The 16943-nt window shown below is 59.3% G+C and overlaps 1 protein-coding gene across 2 annotated transcripts; it reads right to left on the bottom strand.

Annotated features, from left to right (window-relative positions):
* Positions 1–9: 9 nt before the first annotated feature.
* Positions 10–16348, bottom strand: SLC7A10 (solute carrier family 7 member 10). 2 transcript variants are annotated; one of them, XM_074369842.1, is made up of 11 exons: positions 16121–16348; positions 7036–7240; positions 4746–4897; positions 4338–4463; positions 4115–4268; positions 3239–3362; positions 3052–3155; positions 2607–2703; positions 2244–2393; positions 1453–1630; positions 10–1209 (listed from the first exon to the last, which is right to left on the bottom strand). In XM_074369842.1, the coding sequence occupies exons 1-11, from the start codon at positions 16275–16277 to the stop codon at positions 1082–1084; spliced, it is 1575 nt and encodes a 524-aa protein (XP_074225943.1). In that variant the 5' UTR covers positions 16278–16348; the 3' UTR covers positions 10–1081. The 2 variants fall into 2 exon arrangements, with proteins under 2 accessions (XP_074225943.1, XP_074225942.1); XM_074369841.1 differs by having other exon boundaries at positions 10–1630.
* Positions 16349–16943: the final 595 nt, after the last annotated feature.

The following is a 16943-nucleotide window of genomic DNA, read 5'->3' as shown; positions in this document are numbered from 1 at the left end:
CCCCCGTGCACACAGGCACCCTGGGGCTTGCTTCTACGTCCCTGGACTCCATTCTGGGAATCTTTTCCAGAGAAGCAGGAGGGCCAGGTAGGACTGAAGTGTGTTCTGTGGCTTCTCCCTTCATTCACCGTGTAGGGCACCAGAGTTGTACCCAGACTGAATGGGCCATGGGCATGCCAGACCTAGTCTGTGGTGGGTGCTCTGGTGGCACTGCGCCCTCCCTCCTCCATCCGCCCAGGAGGCCCCGGAGGAGCTGGGCCAGGAGGCTTCTGCCACCAACCTCATGCCTGTGGTGTCAGCATGGCCTAGCTGGGCTGATGCCCTTTGCCCTCTGGTGGAGCGGTCAATCTGCGTAGTAAGGCAGGGCTGGAGATGTGGGCACAGCGTAGAGGAAGCCCATGGGGTCTCCTGCAGGACCTGAGAACTCCAGAAGGTGTTGCTTGACGCTTTCTCAGGGGACAGAGACCGAAGCACCAACGGACAGCAGTCAAATCCATCCCATCCTGTCTCAAAGCCTCAGTTTCCCCACCTATAAACCAGAGTGAGGCTGTGGACTTTGAAGTCCTAACACTCTGAGGGGATTTATGGGAAGAAAGGCAGCTCTAGCAGGAACCCCGGATCCTGGGCTCTCCTGAGTAGCTGAGCTGGTGTTGCAGGCCTTGGGAGGAGGGGAGGGCGGGGCATACCCAGCTACTTCCCCATCGTCCATGTCCCTTCGGGAGTGCTTGGTTCAAGGGACAGAAACCCCCAAATGCCAAGGGTCTCCTCCCGAGCTGGTCAGGCCCCCTCCTCCAGCCAGCTCTGTGCGTGCCGTGCCCCCCACCGAGTGGTGCCCACCAGGGACTCACCTGAGACAGGTGCACCACCAGCCCTGTTTTATTCACAGACCTTTTCAGGAAAAGCTAGCAGGGCGGCGAGGACAGGGGACCCCGTCCACATCTTCAGGGCGTCCTTACCACAGGCCTCTAAGAGTCAGCTCTCTTTTTTTCCAGGAAATTTTTTTTTTTTTTTTTTTTGCAAAAACACCTCCTTAATAAACAACATGTAAACAGAAACAGCTGCTTCGGGCTCCACAAATGTCTCATTGTGTCTTCAAGGGCTTGTCCGTGGCGGGCAGTGGGGAGGGCTGGCAGGGGCCGTTCTCCTCCTCAGGGGAGCCCTGGGGGTAGACCACGAAACACAGCTCCTGGCCCCAGCGTGTCATTGACTCTGAGGACAGACAGACAGACCGACAGATGGACCTTGGGGTCTGACCCTGTGGGACAGGGGTCCTCAGGGAGCTGCTTCCCCTGCATGTGGGACCTGGACATGTGGGCCACTCCAGGAGGAGACATTTGGTGGCAACTGGGCCCTGTGTGGCCACCACAGCTGCCGGGAGACCCTGCTCTAGGGTGAGCCCCCTGAGAAGGTCCCATCTCCAGGCCCCGCCCCTTGGGGAGCTGCCTGTTTCACCTGTGAGTCTGTGCACACACTTTGGTTTGCTTCTCCAGAACACTCCCAGGAAGAAAATGGGCACCCCCGTGAGGATGATGATGACGCCGACCCCGCACACCATGGGCTCCGAGATGAAGCTGAAGACTAGCAGGAACGCCCAGAAGACCAAGTACGCGATGGGGACGAGCAGGTTCACCTGGGGGACGGCGAGCGGCAGCGCCGATGGTGCAGGACCCTCGGCTCTCCTGCACCCCCACCCCAGGGTCCGAGGCGCTTCCCACCCCCAGCTGAGGCCTGAGGGATCCCCTTCTGCCAGCAGCCCCATGTGGCTGGCCAGCTGTCCAAATTGTTGAGGGTTTGTCGATTTCAGTGGCTCTGAGCCCCACGGAACGACTGTACGTGGGCTTGCTGCTTGCACTTGGCTGAAGGTAAATTTTTTTTTTTTTTTTGATGTTTCCTATCTCAGGCACTGAGCCCTTCTCCAGTCCAAGGATTTACATGCCAATGGGAGGACTTTTCTTTTAGCTCGGTCTTGGGCCTTCTGTTTTGGGTGGGCTCGTGGAGCCCAGAGTGACTGCAAGCAAGGGTCTTAGCCTCATTTCCGGGCTGTGAACTGGGAGGATTCACAGCACCCGCCTCGTGGGGCTGCATTAAGGACTAAGTTCGTCAGTGCACACAGAGCAGGGCCTGGCGCACCGCAAAGCTGCCCTCCCTGTAGCTGCCATCGCCGCCCTCTGTGCCCAAACGGGTGAAGGGGCGGCCCTGACTGTTTCTGGCGGGTGGGCTGGCCGGGTCTCCCCGGGCCTCACCTTGATGGGCCTGGGGAGGGCTGGCCGCCTCCAACGCAGCACGAGCAGGCCCAGGACGGTGACGCCGTAGCAGAGGTAGTTGATGAAGGACACGTAGTTGATCAGCGTGTACGTGTCTCCCACAAGCATGATGACCGCTGTGGCCCCGCACTGGGAGAGGACCGGGCTGAGGGCTGGCCTCCCACCCACTCCCGTCAGCCCTGCAGGTGCCCGGGGCCTGCCCGCTCGGGCCAGGAGGTGGGAGAGCCCGGCCCTCCCACGCCCTCCGTGGGCTGCCTATGAGGGCCAGGCCTCATCCCTGCTATTACCGCATTGCTGGGTGGTCGGGCTCCCCTCCCTGCCAGCCTGGGTCCCCCAGCTTACACAGACGAGGAGGGCAGGGATAGGGGTGCAGTGTCTGACGTGGATCATGGCCAGTAGGCTAGGCAGGTGCCCTTCTCGGGCTCCAGAGAAGCACAATCTGGGGAGTGGGGGCAGAGATGGATGGGCCCATGAGCCCGGCTTTGGGCATCCCCGCTGGCCAGATCCTGATCTCAGCTCTAGACATGATGGCCCTCTTGAGCTGTCACCTCTGACCCCCTGCTCCAGGCCGCAGCAGCCCCACTGGGCAGTTCCTCCTGTCATCTAACCTGCCTCTCTCTTGCTTTCTATTCCTCAGAATTGGGACATCTGTTACCGAGGAGTTCATTGTCCCAGCTCAGGTGGGCTCACCTGGCAGGATTTCACTTCCTTTGGCCCCAGCACTGCTTGCGTGCCCCAGGGCACCTGCCTTGCCCTGCCTGGACCACCCTCTCCCCAGTCCAGTCACCTGGAGGAGGTGAACAGGTAGCCATTGATCCCTCCGAAAGTGGAAAGTGCCACGGAGACGGGCATGATCCACGAAAAGTAGCCCAGCAGCTTCTCCCCGAAGGTCTGGGTGGGCACAGAAGAGAGGTGGTGCATGAGGTGGGGCAGGGGTCACTCAGGAGCTGGGGACCAAGCAGGGCCCCACTTACCACTGCCACTGCGTTCGAGGCCAGCAGCTCCTGGGGGGACATGGCAGTGAAGTAGGCGATGTTGGTGAAGGCGTACACGAAGGTCACCAGCGGGATGGAGATGAAGATAGCACGAGGTAGGTTCCTGGGGACAGTGATGGAGGGAGTCGGCATCGGCCCTTGGGGGATTTGGGGGCTGGGGCCTCGGGGTGGAGGGCAGCAGGGGATCCAGCACTGGGAGCAGCTTTCTATCTCCTGTGTCTGCTGGGGGCCTTGGGGGAGGGAAGAGCACAGGGCTGCTGTCTGTCACCACCCCACTCCCCAGCCCAGCATGGGCATAAGCTGGAGGGAGGAAGGGCAGTTGAGGGAGGGGCTACTCATACCCTGGGAGGCAGGTCTAATGTCTGCATGTGAAAAGAACGTTGCCTACAGTGAAAATCAGCCTTGAAAATCCCCAAAGTGCCCTTAGAGCTGAGTCCCCGGATCAGGGCTCCCTAGGAGTTCCCTCAGCCCTGGCCCCAGCTGCAACTGTTCACTGTCAAGGTCCTGGCTGACCATCAGCCAGGGCAGTTGGCTTCATTGTAGGGACCATGTTGTGTGCACATGTATAATTTTTGGCCAAATGCAAATAGCTGGATCCATTTACAGCAGGTCAATGATACTCAGTGTTTCTGAGGCCCAGCAAGGAGCCGTGACTCATCCACAGCCACACAGAGCAGGGCCAGGCTGGAACACAAGCATCCCGGCTGCCTTTCCAGAGCCGTCCCTGGGGGGTAGCAGTGTGGTCAGGCAGATGACCAGACCAGCCACTGGTGATAGCCAGTCTGTGTGAGGAGGCTGCCTCGCCCATTGCCTTGCCCCACCCCTTCCCAGGGCCAGGCCGGGTGCCCCCCTCACTTTCGAGGATCCACTAGCTCCTCTGTGACGTAGTTAAGGAAGTTCCAGCCGCTGAAGGCAAAGGAGCCCTGGAGGAAGGCTAGGGCCAGGTGACCCACGGACGGCGTCATCCAGAAGTCGAAAGCATTGCTGGGCCTCAGCTCCTCGAAGTGTCCTGGGGGTCCAGAGGTCAGGGGTCAGTGTCCTCTCCCCGGCCGTGTGCCCAGCCCTGCCCTGGCCCTACCTTGGAAGATCTGGACAAAGCCCACGCCAATGATGAGCGACAGGGCCAGCAGCTTCCCGCCGGTGAACACGTCCTGGATGTGCGTGGCCCAGCGCACACTTGAGCTGTTCACCCACGTCAGCAGCACTGGGGAGGAAGAGTGGGTGGGTGGGTGGGCTTCTGAGGCCAAGCACCCCCACAGGGGGCCACAGCCAAATCTGGCCTGGGCTGCAGGAGGACGGCGTCCCCTGAAGCAGCCACAGTGCCAGAAGTCCAACCCCTGAGGCCAACCTTGCAGGGACTAGCTGCTGGAGTGACACCCCCCCCATCAAAGACCCCCCTCGCAATAGGAGCAGGGAGCAAGGTGGGCCGGGCAGTCTGGCTGCTCTGGGGACAGAGGCCCAGCCTGGGCCTCCGCTGGGCACTCACTCAGGCAGGCCATGGAGAGTGCACGGGAGGCAGCGGCAGGGGGGATGCAGTTGGGGAACACGGGCTGCAGCACGTAGTTGGAGAAGGTCATGGAGATGACGGCCAGGCTGGTGGGGTACATGATGAGGACGGCGCTCCAGAGCAGCAGGAAGCTGGAATGAGCAAGGGCCCGAGTGGCGCAGGCCTCCTGGTGCCCTCCCGGCCGAGCCAACCTAGGTGTGTGAAGTGGGGCTGCGCCCCAGGGCCCTGGCACCCAGGGCTGGCAGGGCACCGGATGCCGGCTTTGGTCCAAGGAGGCAGAGCTGACCGTGTCGGGTCTCTGTTTTATTTATGAACTGTTTCAACAGAGACGGTGTTCAACACAGTTAAACAGCTATGGGCTGCCCTTGGGGAGGCGTCAAGAGAGACTTGGGAACCAACTGGTTTCCTAATGGTTACCTAGTCCCCGGCCACAGACTGTTCCTGAGCTGGGGTGGGCTGTCCCAGGACCTCCAGTCATGGCTCCAGCCATAGTTCTCAGCAAAGCCCTGTGGCTGCACATGGCCGACTCTGAGCCGTGATCCCTTTACTGTACAGCGGACTGTACCCTACAAAGAGCCCTGGCCGGGGTAGAAGGGGTTTACCTCCCTTCTGCCAGAATCTCACCCTGCAGGGCACCCGTGTGGGAATTAGGCCCTGTCTGTTCTTGGGGGCTCTGTCTGTACCCAGGGGAGCTCCTGTCCATGGGGGTGGTCTTAGCCCCCTGTCCATCCCACCTTGAGGGTGGGGACTGCCTCATCCAGAGACACCAGCAACTTCTGGGGCTTCCTCTTGGTCCTCCCCACTGCTCTGTAGCCCTAATTCCCACCCCTTGCTTTGCACATCACACCCCCTTGGCTTCTGGGACATCTTAGCTCCATGGCCCTCCTCCCCTACTGGGTGCGTTCCTCTGCCCACCCTGGATGCTGAGTGCCCCTGGTGTGGGTCTTGGGCCCTCCTCTCCTCCCATCCTCTCAAATATTCTCTCCAGCTGCACAGCATGATCCTTCTGCTTTCTTGGGTTCCAGGCCCTTTGGAGGACCCTCTTCCCAGAGGAGAACACCCTTGGACACACCCAAAGGGGTGTGCATGCCCTGCCAGGGCCCCATCCACAGCTGCCTGGGTAAAGGCCCCTGACCACCTGAAAACTAAACTTTGAAAACTTCAGCCTAGACTCTTCCTCTGTGCTCCAGATGTCTGACTCCAGGCTTAACTGAGCATCTCCTGGATGAGGTGGCAAACCCCAGCCCCAGATCTCCCCCTCCCTAGCCCAAGAACCGGCCTCTGTGGAGTCTCTCCAAATCTGCCCTCATGCCACTCCGGCTACCATGGCCTCCTGATTAAGACTCCTCAGTGATTCTGGACTCTCCCTGTGCCTTTGCTCAGGCCCTCGGCATGCCCAGGCTGAATGGCTACGATGGCTTTGATGCCCCTCCGCCCACCCGCAGGCTGCCCCATCCCCCCCAAGCCCTGGCGTCCATGACGGATCTGATCTCACCTCTGGCCACAGCAGACCACCACCCAGGCCCCCCAGGCCACCACCCTCTACGTGCTCCCCCACCTCACTGGTCAGCCAAGAAAACCCCACCCTTCCTCCAAGCCTTGACACAAATGTGGTCTTTTCCTGGGAGCTTTCTCTGGGTGGTGGGCGCCCCGTTCTCTTGGCTGCTGGGCCGACGCCTCTCGTGTACATTCAAAGCAAGGGTCCTCTAGGTCTTCATATCATTTGCGGGCTTATTTCCCTTCTGCACCGTAAGCAACTTGAGGAGAGGGAGGGATCTTTTTATCATGGCATCCTGGCCCTCAGCACCCAGTAGGTGCTCAGCTAATGTTCATGGTGAATAAAGGGACACTGGGGAGCTATTTAAGGGGGAGCTCTGACAAGGTGTTGCTAGGAATATCATGGCCCCCACCCTGTCTGTGGTTCACTAGCATCAAGGTGTCCTTGCTGGGGATGCTGGCATTATCTAGAGGTTTCAGCAGTAAGGCCCTCCCCACCCACAGGCACTGAGGTGGTGAGTGGGGCTTAGAGGAGCTCCATTTAAAAGGAAGCACAGAGAGGTCAAGGGACCAGCTGGAGTGTCCAGCATTGGCCCCACCCACCCTGGCCTAGGAAGGCTGCCTAGCACCCCCTCTTCCCTCCATTGCCACCCCTCCATGACCTCCATGGGATATGAGAAGCAGAAGAGGACACTGAGATCCAGGGCCCAGCTGGCCATCCATTCTGGAGAGACTGTCCCCGCCACCCCAGCTGCCAGTGTCCCACACTCACCCAGCCAGGCCCCCGAAGATCTCGGTCACATAGGCGTAGTCCCCGCCAGACTTGGGGATGGCAACTCCCAGCTCCGCATAGCAGAGGGAGCCCAGGGCAGTGACGCCCCCACCCAGGACCCAGACGAAGAGGGCCAGACCCACGGAGCCCGAGTGCTCCAGGACCCCCTTGGGGGAGATGAAGATGCCCGAGCCGATGATGTTCCCTGCGGTGGGGGGAGAGATGGGGAGGCATCAGGTCTGGGATGCCCCTAGCAGGCCAGCCTTCTCTGTGCAGCTCTGGATGCTACAGTGAGGAGGGGAGCCCGGGCCGCTCCTTGGAGGATAAGAGAAGGTGGTCCTGCAGGCATGTGGATGTCACGGGCCCTCAAACTCTGCAGGTTCCCTTCTGGGCTCCTCATCTCCCCTCCCCAGTCCTTGGATTGGGGACTGGAACCTGTCCATCCAGCCAGGCTCCCCTGCCAGAGCCAGGTCCTATTCTGAGTTCCTCTGCCCCCTACTTACTCCCATGAGGTGGGGTAAGCACAAGCGATGGCCAAGTGGCAGTCACTCCCATGCATCTCCCCAGGGCATCTACCCCGCCCAGGGCCCAGCCCCTTGCTCCTGGCCAAGGCCTCCTGTCTTGTTAGCCTCCAGGCGCCTGTCTTCTTCCCAGCCTGCAGGCCAGAGCTGGCCACTTAAAAAGCAAGACCTTGGCCATGACACTCTCTTGCCACTCTCCTATTGGCCAACGTCCAAACTCATGGAGTGGTTTGGGGACTGGCACCTCCTCCATGAAGACTTCCTTGATCATGCCAGTAAGGTTTCTCCTCCCATTCACAGCCCCGTGGTTCCCCAGGCCCTGCTCTGTACTTTATTTCTTTATCTTCCATCTCCTCTTTCCCTATGAAAGAACCCCTCGCCTGCCTCCTAGCCTCCATCCTGGCCAAGGAACCAGGCTGCAGACACAGACTCTGAAGAGACCTCGTTTCCTGGCACCGTTAAAATGTTTTGAGTCCTGGGCAAGGGCCAGTGGGGTAAGGGAGAGGAACTGATGCATTTTCAGGGCTGGGGGCTCCTTAGCGATTGTCACGGAAGGGATGGATGGACGATGGCAGGCTGACAAGATTCTTGGGTGGTCCAGAGATGCCTCTCCCCTGGGGATAGCCCACTGGCTGCAAACCGGAGTCACTGCTCAAATCCCAGGACGATGATGAGAAACCCCAGCTGGGGCTCAGAAGACAAGGGGGATCTCTCCCTGCTCAGGTCACTTCTCGAGTCCCGTCTGTGCAATAGGGTTATTGTGAGGATTCAGAGAGATACTCTATGGGAAGCCTCAGCTCATCCACAGTTGTATCCAGATGTATTTTGCATCTCTGTGTGATTCTGTGTGTACCATCTGCAACCTCACCTGGCGCCTCCGGCACATAGTAGGTGCTCAATACACATCTGTTCAGCAAATAACTGGATGAGTGAATGGCCTGAGGCCCAAAGAGGCACCAGTGTCTTGATGTGAAGGACTGATGTTCTCATCTGTGAAGCGAGGGCAGCAGTCTTCACTTAGTCCTCCCAAGGCAGGGAACTGTGGGGAGGAGCGGAGGGGGTGGCTGGCTTCTGAGGCTTGGGCACAAGTGGAATCTGCAGGGTCATGGGTCGCAGAAGGCCTGGCCTGCCGCTGGGCTGACTCTGAGTCTTGGGAAGATGGGTGTCTGTGTGGGGTGCTCCACTGGCTCATAGGTCTTGAAACAGAACAATAGGAAATGCTCAGATGCAAGCTGTGGGCTGCAGGGCAGTTTCCCAGGTTGAGCCAAACGCTGAGCTCCCACTTAGTCCTGACAGTAAGGGCAGAAAGGGCAATGTTCTGGGTTACCTGGATCTCATCATCTGTGCAAGTGAATCAGGTCACATCACTGGTGATTTGGGTCACAGCCTGCCCAAGAGGAAATAATTCCAGCACCCCCCAGGCCACATGAATGAAAAAGGAACACTGCTGGCAGCTGGGGCTCGGTCCCTCAACCAGATTGCCCCACCTGCCAGGGCCAGGTGGGGAGTGCACGTCCATCAGGGCAGAGCCTGTCTGCTCCACCTGCCAGGCCCACAGGCGGGTCTGGACGAGGGCACAGCTGTGGTCACCCATCTGCATGCACTCCTTGTCCATGGTGCTACCCCTACCCCCACCCCCGGCCGACACAGATTTCCAGTCTGGACGGCCACGATGCCCCACTTGGTTTTCCAGTCACATCCCAGGAGCCCTAAATACATCCAGATAAGGACGAAAGAACTCCTGTCTCCCAGCCCCCAGAGGTAAGCGGTGCCCTCAGCTTGCTTCCAGGGGGAGAGGGGCTGCTCTCATCTACCATGGGGCCCAGAGCCTGGGTGGGCTATTGGGTTTCTAAAGAGCCTTTGAGTTTGCTCTATCCGGCAGCAGAGCTTCTGTTCTCAGGACCTGGTGGAGTGGGTTTTGCCAAAAGCTAGGGAGGTTGGAAGCCAGCGGGGGGCTGGGTGGCCTCGGAGGGAGCTGGGGGCATCCAGGGCCCTGACCCACCCACCCTGTGGGGACCCCACCACTGCACAATTCGGCCTGACAGGGCCGCATGGGTGTAGCCCTCAGGGAAGCCACACCTGGCACCTTGTCCTCTGAGGCTGGGCTCTGAAAGGGCCGCATCACTAGTCTGTGTTCACGGCTGGAGACTCGGATGCTGGGATCTGGGGGATGGGCCGGGGGCGGGCATCACTATTGTTTTGGACACACGGCCTCAGGCTATAGTGCAGGACTTCTCTCCACGTGGCTCCGAGGAACACGTGTGCCAGCAGGTGTCTCTGAGGCCCCCGGGAGCCTCCTCCTCCAGGCCTGGACAACCTCCAGCATCTGCCCCAGGTTTGTGCAGGAAGGTGGCAGAAAACCCCAAGAGGCCCACTGAATGCTCTCGGCACCATGTGGGCTGGATGGGGCTCTGCAAGGAGCAAAAGGGGCCATGGGCCTGGGTGAGGGGTGCAGGGCAGGGAGGAGGACAGGGGAGGGCGCCTCCAGAACTGAATGATTACAGGAGGTGGGGAGAAGGGACCATGGAGCGGTAAGGGGTGCCCGCCCCTCCCCCCTGGTGGTGGTGGGCTCAGGCCTGCCTTCTCAGTTCTCACGTTCAGGCCCAGAAGTCAGTTCTGCCCTATTAGGGAACAGCAGTGGACAAGCCCAGCCCTCAGGGGATCCTGCTCTGGAGGAAGGGGAGGAAGGGCAGAAACTACAGAACGTGAGAGGGGCCGGGAGAGACCTCTGAGCACCTGGACTGGTGTCTGACCTGGTGTCTGACGGACAGCAGGCTGGACAGCCTCCACGTTCTCATCTACTCAATGGGACCGCTGCTCGGTGGTCCCTGCAGGTCCCGGGCATGGCCGGAGCTCCAGGGCAGGTGGGTGAGGATGTGAGTCCCTCCACCACGGGGCCCCCCTCCAGTGTCCTCCTGCCCCTCTTCGCTCGGCCCACGCTGGGTGGTTTTTTATCACATTAAGATGTTTGGCCTGATGGGGCTTACCCAGCTCCAGGGAGGAACGAAGAAAGGGCCATTGTTTCCCCCGGCTGCAGCGGTGCGTGCTGACCTATTTCTGGGAGGCAGCGGCCGACCGTGGAGGTCGCAGGGGTGGACTGCGGACGTCATGTTGGTGGAAAGGGCCAGCTGCCCTCCGTGTGTGTGAGGCATGTGCAGAGTCTGATTTGGGGAGGGGTCAGGGAGGTCCTGCCGGGTCAGGCCGCTGGCACAACCACTTTCAGGAACCCACAGTGTTACCTCAGGCCTGTGCTGCCCTTCTGGGCCTCAGTTTCCCCTCCTGTCAGGTGGGGCCACCGGGCTAGGGGGCAGCAGAGGGCTCGTGCAGCACTGACTTTGGCAGACGCACCGCTGGGCAGGATGGACGCATCCTGCACATCTGCTTGGGGCCCGAGGAAACAAGCTGCTCAGGGTCCTCTGTCCTCCACTGTGGCAGGTCTCTCCCCAGCTCACTGGCCTCCCAGAAGCAACTCCACCCCCAGGAAGCCCTCCCTGATCTCTCACACTGACCCCTGTCGCCTGGACCCTGCTCCTTTCCCATGGTGTCTGGAGCACAGCCAGGAAGTGATTCTATTATTTGCCGTCCTGGGTGGGCCTTGAATTCCCAGAGGGCAGGGTCTGTGCCCTGCCCTGCTGAGACGAGAGGTCTGACCCCGCCCGAAAGGACAGGGAACCCCTGGGGCTTAGGTCTTCTTACACGCGCCTGGCCTACGCCTGCCTCTTCAGCGAGCGTGGCCTTGTTGGGGCCTCCTCCTGCCACACTGGCCTGCTGGCCTGACGGAGAGCAGCTCTGGGGCTCCTGGGTCTGATCAGGGGCTGGCCGTGGGCCAGGCCTCCATCCCTCACTCTGGGCAACGAGTCCCAGCACCTCTGCACCAGGATATGACACACGGGGCCTTGGGGAAAGAGCTCCAAGTTCCCTTTGGTAAGTCCCAAGGCCCCTGAAGCCATGGGCAGGGGTGATTACTAGTTGAGGACCCCCAGATCTGGGTTTGAATCCCAGATCCCTCATGGTGGGAGCGCTGTGGACAGGGTACTTCGCTTCCCTGAGTCTTCTTATCTGTAAAATGGGATGATTTTACCATGATGTGGGCCTGTTCCCACTCCGCCTGGCACATCGGAGGCCCCAGGAAGTGTTCATGGATCTCACTATTGTCATCTATCTTGGAGACACTCCAGGCCACCCACGCTGGCCTTGGGAGACCTGAACCCGTGAAGCCTCATTGCCCTGGGGTCAGCACCCACAGCCCGGCTGTGAGGGCCTTGCTATTGCTCTGGGTGAAGCCTGTGCCTCCCAGCACAGTGTCCTTACAGTGAGCACGTGTCCGGCACCTCTCTGGGCGGATGGAAGTGCCCACTGAGGTTTTGGCAAAACTCCAGGGAGGTGAGTGGGGACATTTCCAGGACACGCCTGGAACTGCCAACTGGCCAGTGTACACTTTTGGCCTAAGCCACTTACCCTTTGAGAGACAGATGGGCAGAAGTGTAGAACTCTCTCCCCTGGACCTGCCCCTCTCACAGTCTTCCCAGGTCAATTAATGACAAACCATGCTCCCAGCTGCTCAGACCCCAACCTGCTGTCACCTCGGACTCCTCTATTTCTCCCACACCTTGCACCAGCTCATCACAATCCTTTGGCTCCATCTTCCAAACACACCCAGGACTGAACCTCCTCTCAGCATCTCCGCTGCTGCCGCTCTGCTCTGAACCACCAGTGTTTCTTAACCAGGTGACTCAGGTACCCTCCTGATGCGCTTCCAGCTTCTGTCCCTGCTGCCCACAGCCTCTTCTCCCCAGTGAGCCCCAGGCCATCCCATCCCATGCCATGCCATGCTATCCCATGCCACCCCATCCCTCTTTTGCTCAAAGCCCTCCCCAGGCTCCCATCTCACACAGGAAAAAAGGTAAAGTTCTTACCGTGGCCGCAAGGCGCACACAGACTGGACCCCATTCTACTCCGGACTCACCCACCTACAATCCTTCCCCACTTAATTTCCTCAGCTCAGCACTTATCATTACCCCATCATCTTGTTTGCTCTTTGCTTCCATGCTGGAATGTCAGCTCCAGGAGGACAGGGATTTTTTTGTCTTGTTCCCTGTTGGGTCTCCAGCACCTAGAACAGTGCCCAGCACTGTCCAGGATCTAACTGTTAAACAGATGAATGAGTGTGACCAGTGCTGGCAGGCCCTGCCCCTGTAGCCGGAGCTGCCTTGACCCTCAAAGGTGTCCCAGAGCATGTCCAGTTTTACCCTGGGCTGGTTGCAGCCTCAGGCCCCCAGTTTCCTCATCTGTAAATGGGGGCTAGGGTGAGGCACAGACAAGCTCCTGTGTGGTTTTATGTCCCCTCAGGGTCTCGGTGAGGATGGACTGGGATTCTGGAGGGGGCTATCCTCTGAGGAGCCCAACATTTTCAGTCCTGGAGACAATGGAGGGGCTTGGCCATGGATGGATGAGCAGGGATTGGCTTCTAAGGAGATGGGGTTCATGAAGCTGACCCCTGAATCTGAGAACATACTTGAGCCTAATCCATAAACACGGGCTGGATATTTGAGTCACAGGGAGAGAGTGGAGGACAGGACAGCCTGGTCAGCAGACCCAGGTGATTCTCACTCTGCTGGAGCTGGGCACATCCCTTCCTTGGGTGTGGATCGGGGAGGGAGGTGGTTGAGGTCCTGGATTCAGGACAAGAGACCCTGTACCTACAGCACTGGGTGGAGGCGGGGGAGTCAGGGGTGATTTCTCTGCCCATCTGTTCGTTCATCCATCCACAGTAGAGTGAAGAGCTCAGCAAATCCTGGTTGACTGATCTCCCAGCTCAACCCCCAACCTTCCCCACACCATGGGCTCTGAATCTGGTCCCAATCTTGCCCTGCGTCGGAGCAGTGTGAGGAAGGGCACTGGACTGGGAGATGAGTCCCATTCTTGTTCCCAACCCTGAGCCCACCACTTGCAGCAGCGTCATTTAACGCCAGACCTCAGTTTCTACATCTGTAAAATGCATATAAAAATTTCCATCTCTCAAGGCGGGCAATCAAATGAAATAAAGGGAGAAGATGTTTTCATAACATAATAATGGGTGTTTTTCTGAATAGTGTTGGATGTGGTGATGTGTTGCACAGCTCCTGCCCCAGATGGCTCTTTTTCCTCCAGGCTGGCCCATCTCCTTGGCCGCCCCCCAACCCCTGGCCCCAGTTGTGCTTGTTGTGGCCAGTGGGTGCTGTCCTAAACACGTTTTAGGTGCAGTCTTATTCCAGCCCAAAGCCCTTTTATGTCATTCCATTCCTGAGAGCCCTATTCCTCAGCCTGGGACAGGGCAGGGGGTACAAGGGGAGAGAATTATAGGATATGGGAGGGTCTATTTGGAAGTTTTGGAAATAACGGATAGTAGCTGCTATCAAACAAGAAAGATTATGAAGTTCTCAAGACTTTCAAAGCTAAAATATGACACGTTGCAGACACTTTTTGCTTTGACCAGGCTCCTTAAGGCATGAAGGTGGGGTAAGATGTGGGAGGCAGGGTCCCCAGAATAGTGGATAGGGAGAAGGTGGGGGCCTTCAGGCCATCGGGTGGGGAGGGCAGTGCAGTGATGCAGCCCATAACGGCAACTCCCTCATCTGCCACCTCCTGGTCCAGGTCCATTTGCTCCTTGTCTGTCTCCTGCCCAGTCCAGGCTGCTCCCCAAGCAGGGTTATCAGACCTGAGTGATCTGGGCTGGAGTCAGGTCATCTGAGTTTTGTTCCTGAGTCTGCTACCCTTGGCCAAGTCACCCTTAACCCCAGCTCAATCTTCAAGGCCTGAGGCCAAGGGGGCAGTGGATCTGGAGCAGAAAGAATAGCCTGAAAGTTGGAGGAGCTGTAAGGGTAGAACTGGGCTGTGCATAAAAATTCTTGCAGAATTAGCCTCCTCCACTCCTGCCATCACCACCAGGCCATCTTTGGAGGAGAGAGGAGCCAGGAGCTTCTGCCTGACCCAAAGGGGATGGGATGTGTGAAGGAGGCAGAAGAGGATACAGCTCAAGGATGGTGGGTTTAGCTGAGGCAGCCCAGGAAGAGCCACATCTCTCCTTGCACCTGCCAGGCACTGTAGCTGGCACCAGACATGGTCAGCTTCTTGACCTCATGGCCCATCCATGATGTGTGGGCTTCCCCTTCCTGGGGCACAGCTCCTGGAGAGGGTGTAGGCCAGGACAAAGAGCTAACCCCAGTACCCTGGCCAAATCCCTGGAACCAGCCCTTCCTCCCAGCGGTCAAGCAGGGGCACTCTAGGCCAAGAAGCTCTCCAGGCCAGATCAAGACCAGCTCCTAGGAAGTCCCATTCCAGGTGCAACTGGGTGAGACAGGGAGGTGCCTGCACGGCAGGTGTGTTCTGGGGCAATTCTTAGTGTGGGTGCAGGAGATGGCCAAGAGCCAGACCCCAGCCTTGGCTCAAGAGCGCCTGGTAGGGGGCGCAGAGGAGGAAGAGGTGAAGACCCTAGTCTGCCTTCCTGAGCCCTCAACATTCTCCAGCTCCAAGGGTCTAAGGATGGGTGGGGGCAGCGGATGCATAAGCAGCTCCCATTGGCTGGGGAAGTGAGAGCAGTCAAGACCCCTGCTGTTCATTCTTCCAGCCCGTGTCTTCTGGGACACAGGGGATGGAAGAGACCCCTCCCAGGTGGGTCTCTGAGGCACCCGGTGTGAACACAGGCACAAGTCTGGGGTTCCCAGTTTCTGAGGAGTCAGTGCCAACAACTTGGGACAGAAGGAGGAAAATCCCACCACAGTTCTCACTGTCCCCTGAACCCTCTGCCTACCCAGACGTCTCCATATGGGGCCAGGACACACGGACTCATTCTCAGGTTGGGAAGCTGGGCGGTAGAGTGAGAGGATGCAAGTGCCTGTTGGGATCTCAGCCCAGGAAGCAGTTGGCCTGTCTGCAGGCTGGGTCTGCCCACCGCAACTCAGCCTCCCCCAGTCACTGGCTGCTCCGCCTCCTCCCCCAGGGTCCTGCTGCCAAACTCTGCACTAATTATATATTTCCAACCGATATCCCCTCTGGGTTGGCTCTACCTGTGCAGTCTACCCACAGTCTCTCTTGCTTTCGAAGAATGAACTACCCACACTGCTTGGCACCTGGACCCTGCACACAATAGAAACTCAGCTTGAGCCACAAGGCCTAGAACTTGGGACCTTAGCACGGTTCAGCTTGATAAGCCCTGACCGACACCTGCAAGGCTCCTGCACTCAAGGCAGGACCACAAGTCATCTCCATTTTATAGGTGAGAAAACTGAGGGTAATTGCCTAGCAGAAGTCCGTGACAAAGTACGGGCAGGACGAGGATTCTAGCGGTGGATGGGACCCGCACCTCCCTCAAGCGCAAAACTTCGGGGCACATGGGGAGGTGAAAACAAGAAGCCCTGTGGCTGCTGTGCAAGGGGAGACACCACAGGTGCTCTGGGAGGGGAAGGGCAGGGCATCCCCTATTCCATGTCCCACCGTCGCAGACCGGTAAGAGCGCCCCAAAATGGGTGCCCCTCCTTCTGAGCCGCTGTGCGCTTTCGGCCCTACCGCCCCAGGCACCCGCTCACCGATGATGATCGTGCAGGCGCTCACCAGCCCGATCTCCTTCTTGAGCGCCACCCGCTCCGAGGCGCTGGCGCCGGGGCCGGGGCCCGGGCCAGGGGAAGACAAGGGCGCAGGGCCGGGGTTCCCGCGCCCGCTCGGCTGCTGCATGTGGCCGGTCATGTCGCTGTCCCACCGCGTCCCGGCTCCCTGCGCTGCCCGTCTGTCCGACCGGCCGCCAGTCCGTCTGTCCGTCCGGCTGTCGATGCGCGCCGCCCTCGCAGCTGGGACAGCGCCCACAGGCGGGCGCATGCGCTGGCGCGGGGCCCGGGCCCTGAGCCCCGGCCGGCGGAGGCCAGGGAGGGACGGAAGGAGGGCCGGCCGGCAGCCCCCTCCCCCACCTTCCTTAAAGGGAACTCCCCCAGCGCCCCCCTACTCTCCAACCCTAGCCTGGAAGGAAGACGAGGACTTGGGGCAGGCCTAGGAAGAATTTCCCTGACCAAAGAATGCCTAGGAAGAGGGCCCTCCTGCTGCCTGAGTTACATCCCTTTCTAGGGGTGGGGTGGGGAGCAGAGCTCAAAGACAAGACTGTCCCTCCCCACAAGGAGACTAGGAAGCTAGCAAAAATAATAGCCGTCTGTGTATTGAGACCCACTGTGCGCCAGGGCTTCCATCCTCCTTAAATCATGGCACAGACTGCAAGTGCGTGTGTGCGGGGAGAGGGGTGGAGGTTGGGTCCATTCTACAGGTAGAAGGCCCCAGGGATAGTACAGAAGAGTATGGAGCAAGAGGCAGGCCCCAAGGGCAAAGCCTTTCTGATGCCTCCTTGGCTTCCAGACGCTGATGGTG

The sequence above is a fragment of the Camelus bactrianus genome, chromosome 9 (genome assembly GCF_048773025.1).
Source record: "Camelus bactrianus isolate YW-2024 breed Bactrian camel chromosome 9, ASM4877302v1, whole genome shotgun sequence".
Lineage (NCBI taxonomy): Eukaryota > Metazoa > Chordata > Mammalia > Artiodactyla > Camelidae > Camelus > Camelus bactrianus.
This window is presented reverse-complemented; position numbering and strand designations above follow the sequence as displayed.

Excerpts from the sequence above, each read along its gene's own strand:
- SLC7A10 (XM_074369841.1), bottom strand. The coding sequence starts at position 16,277 with ATGACCGGCCACATGCAGCAGCCGAGCGGGCGCGGGAACCCCGGCCCT. Across the intron at positions 7,241-16,120 it reads CGCCTGCACGATCATCATCG|GGAACATCATCGGCTCGGGC; the intron begins GTGAGCGGGTGC and ends CCCCCACCGCAG. Across the intron at positions 3,363-4,114 it reads GAGCTAGTGGATCCTCGAAA|GAACCTACCTCGTGCTATCT; the intron begins GTGAGGGGGGCA and ends CACTGTCCCCAG.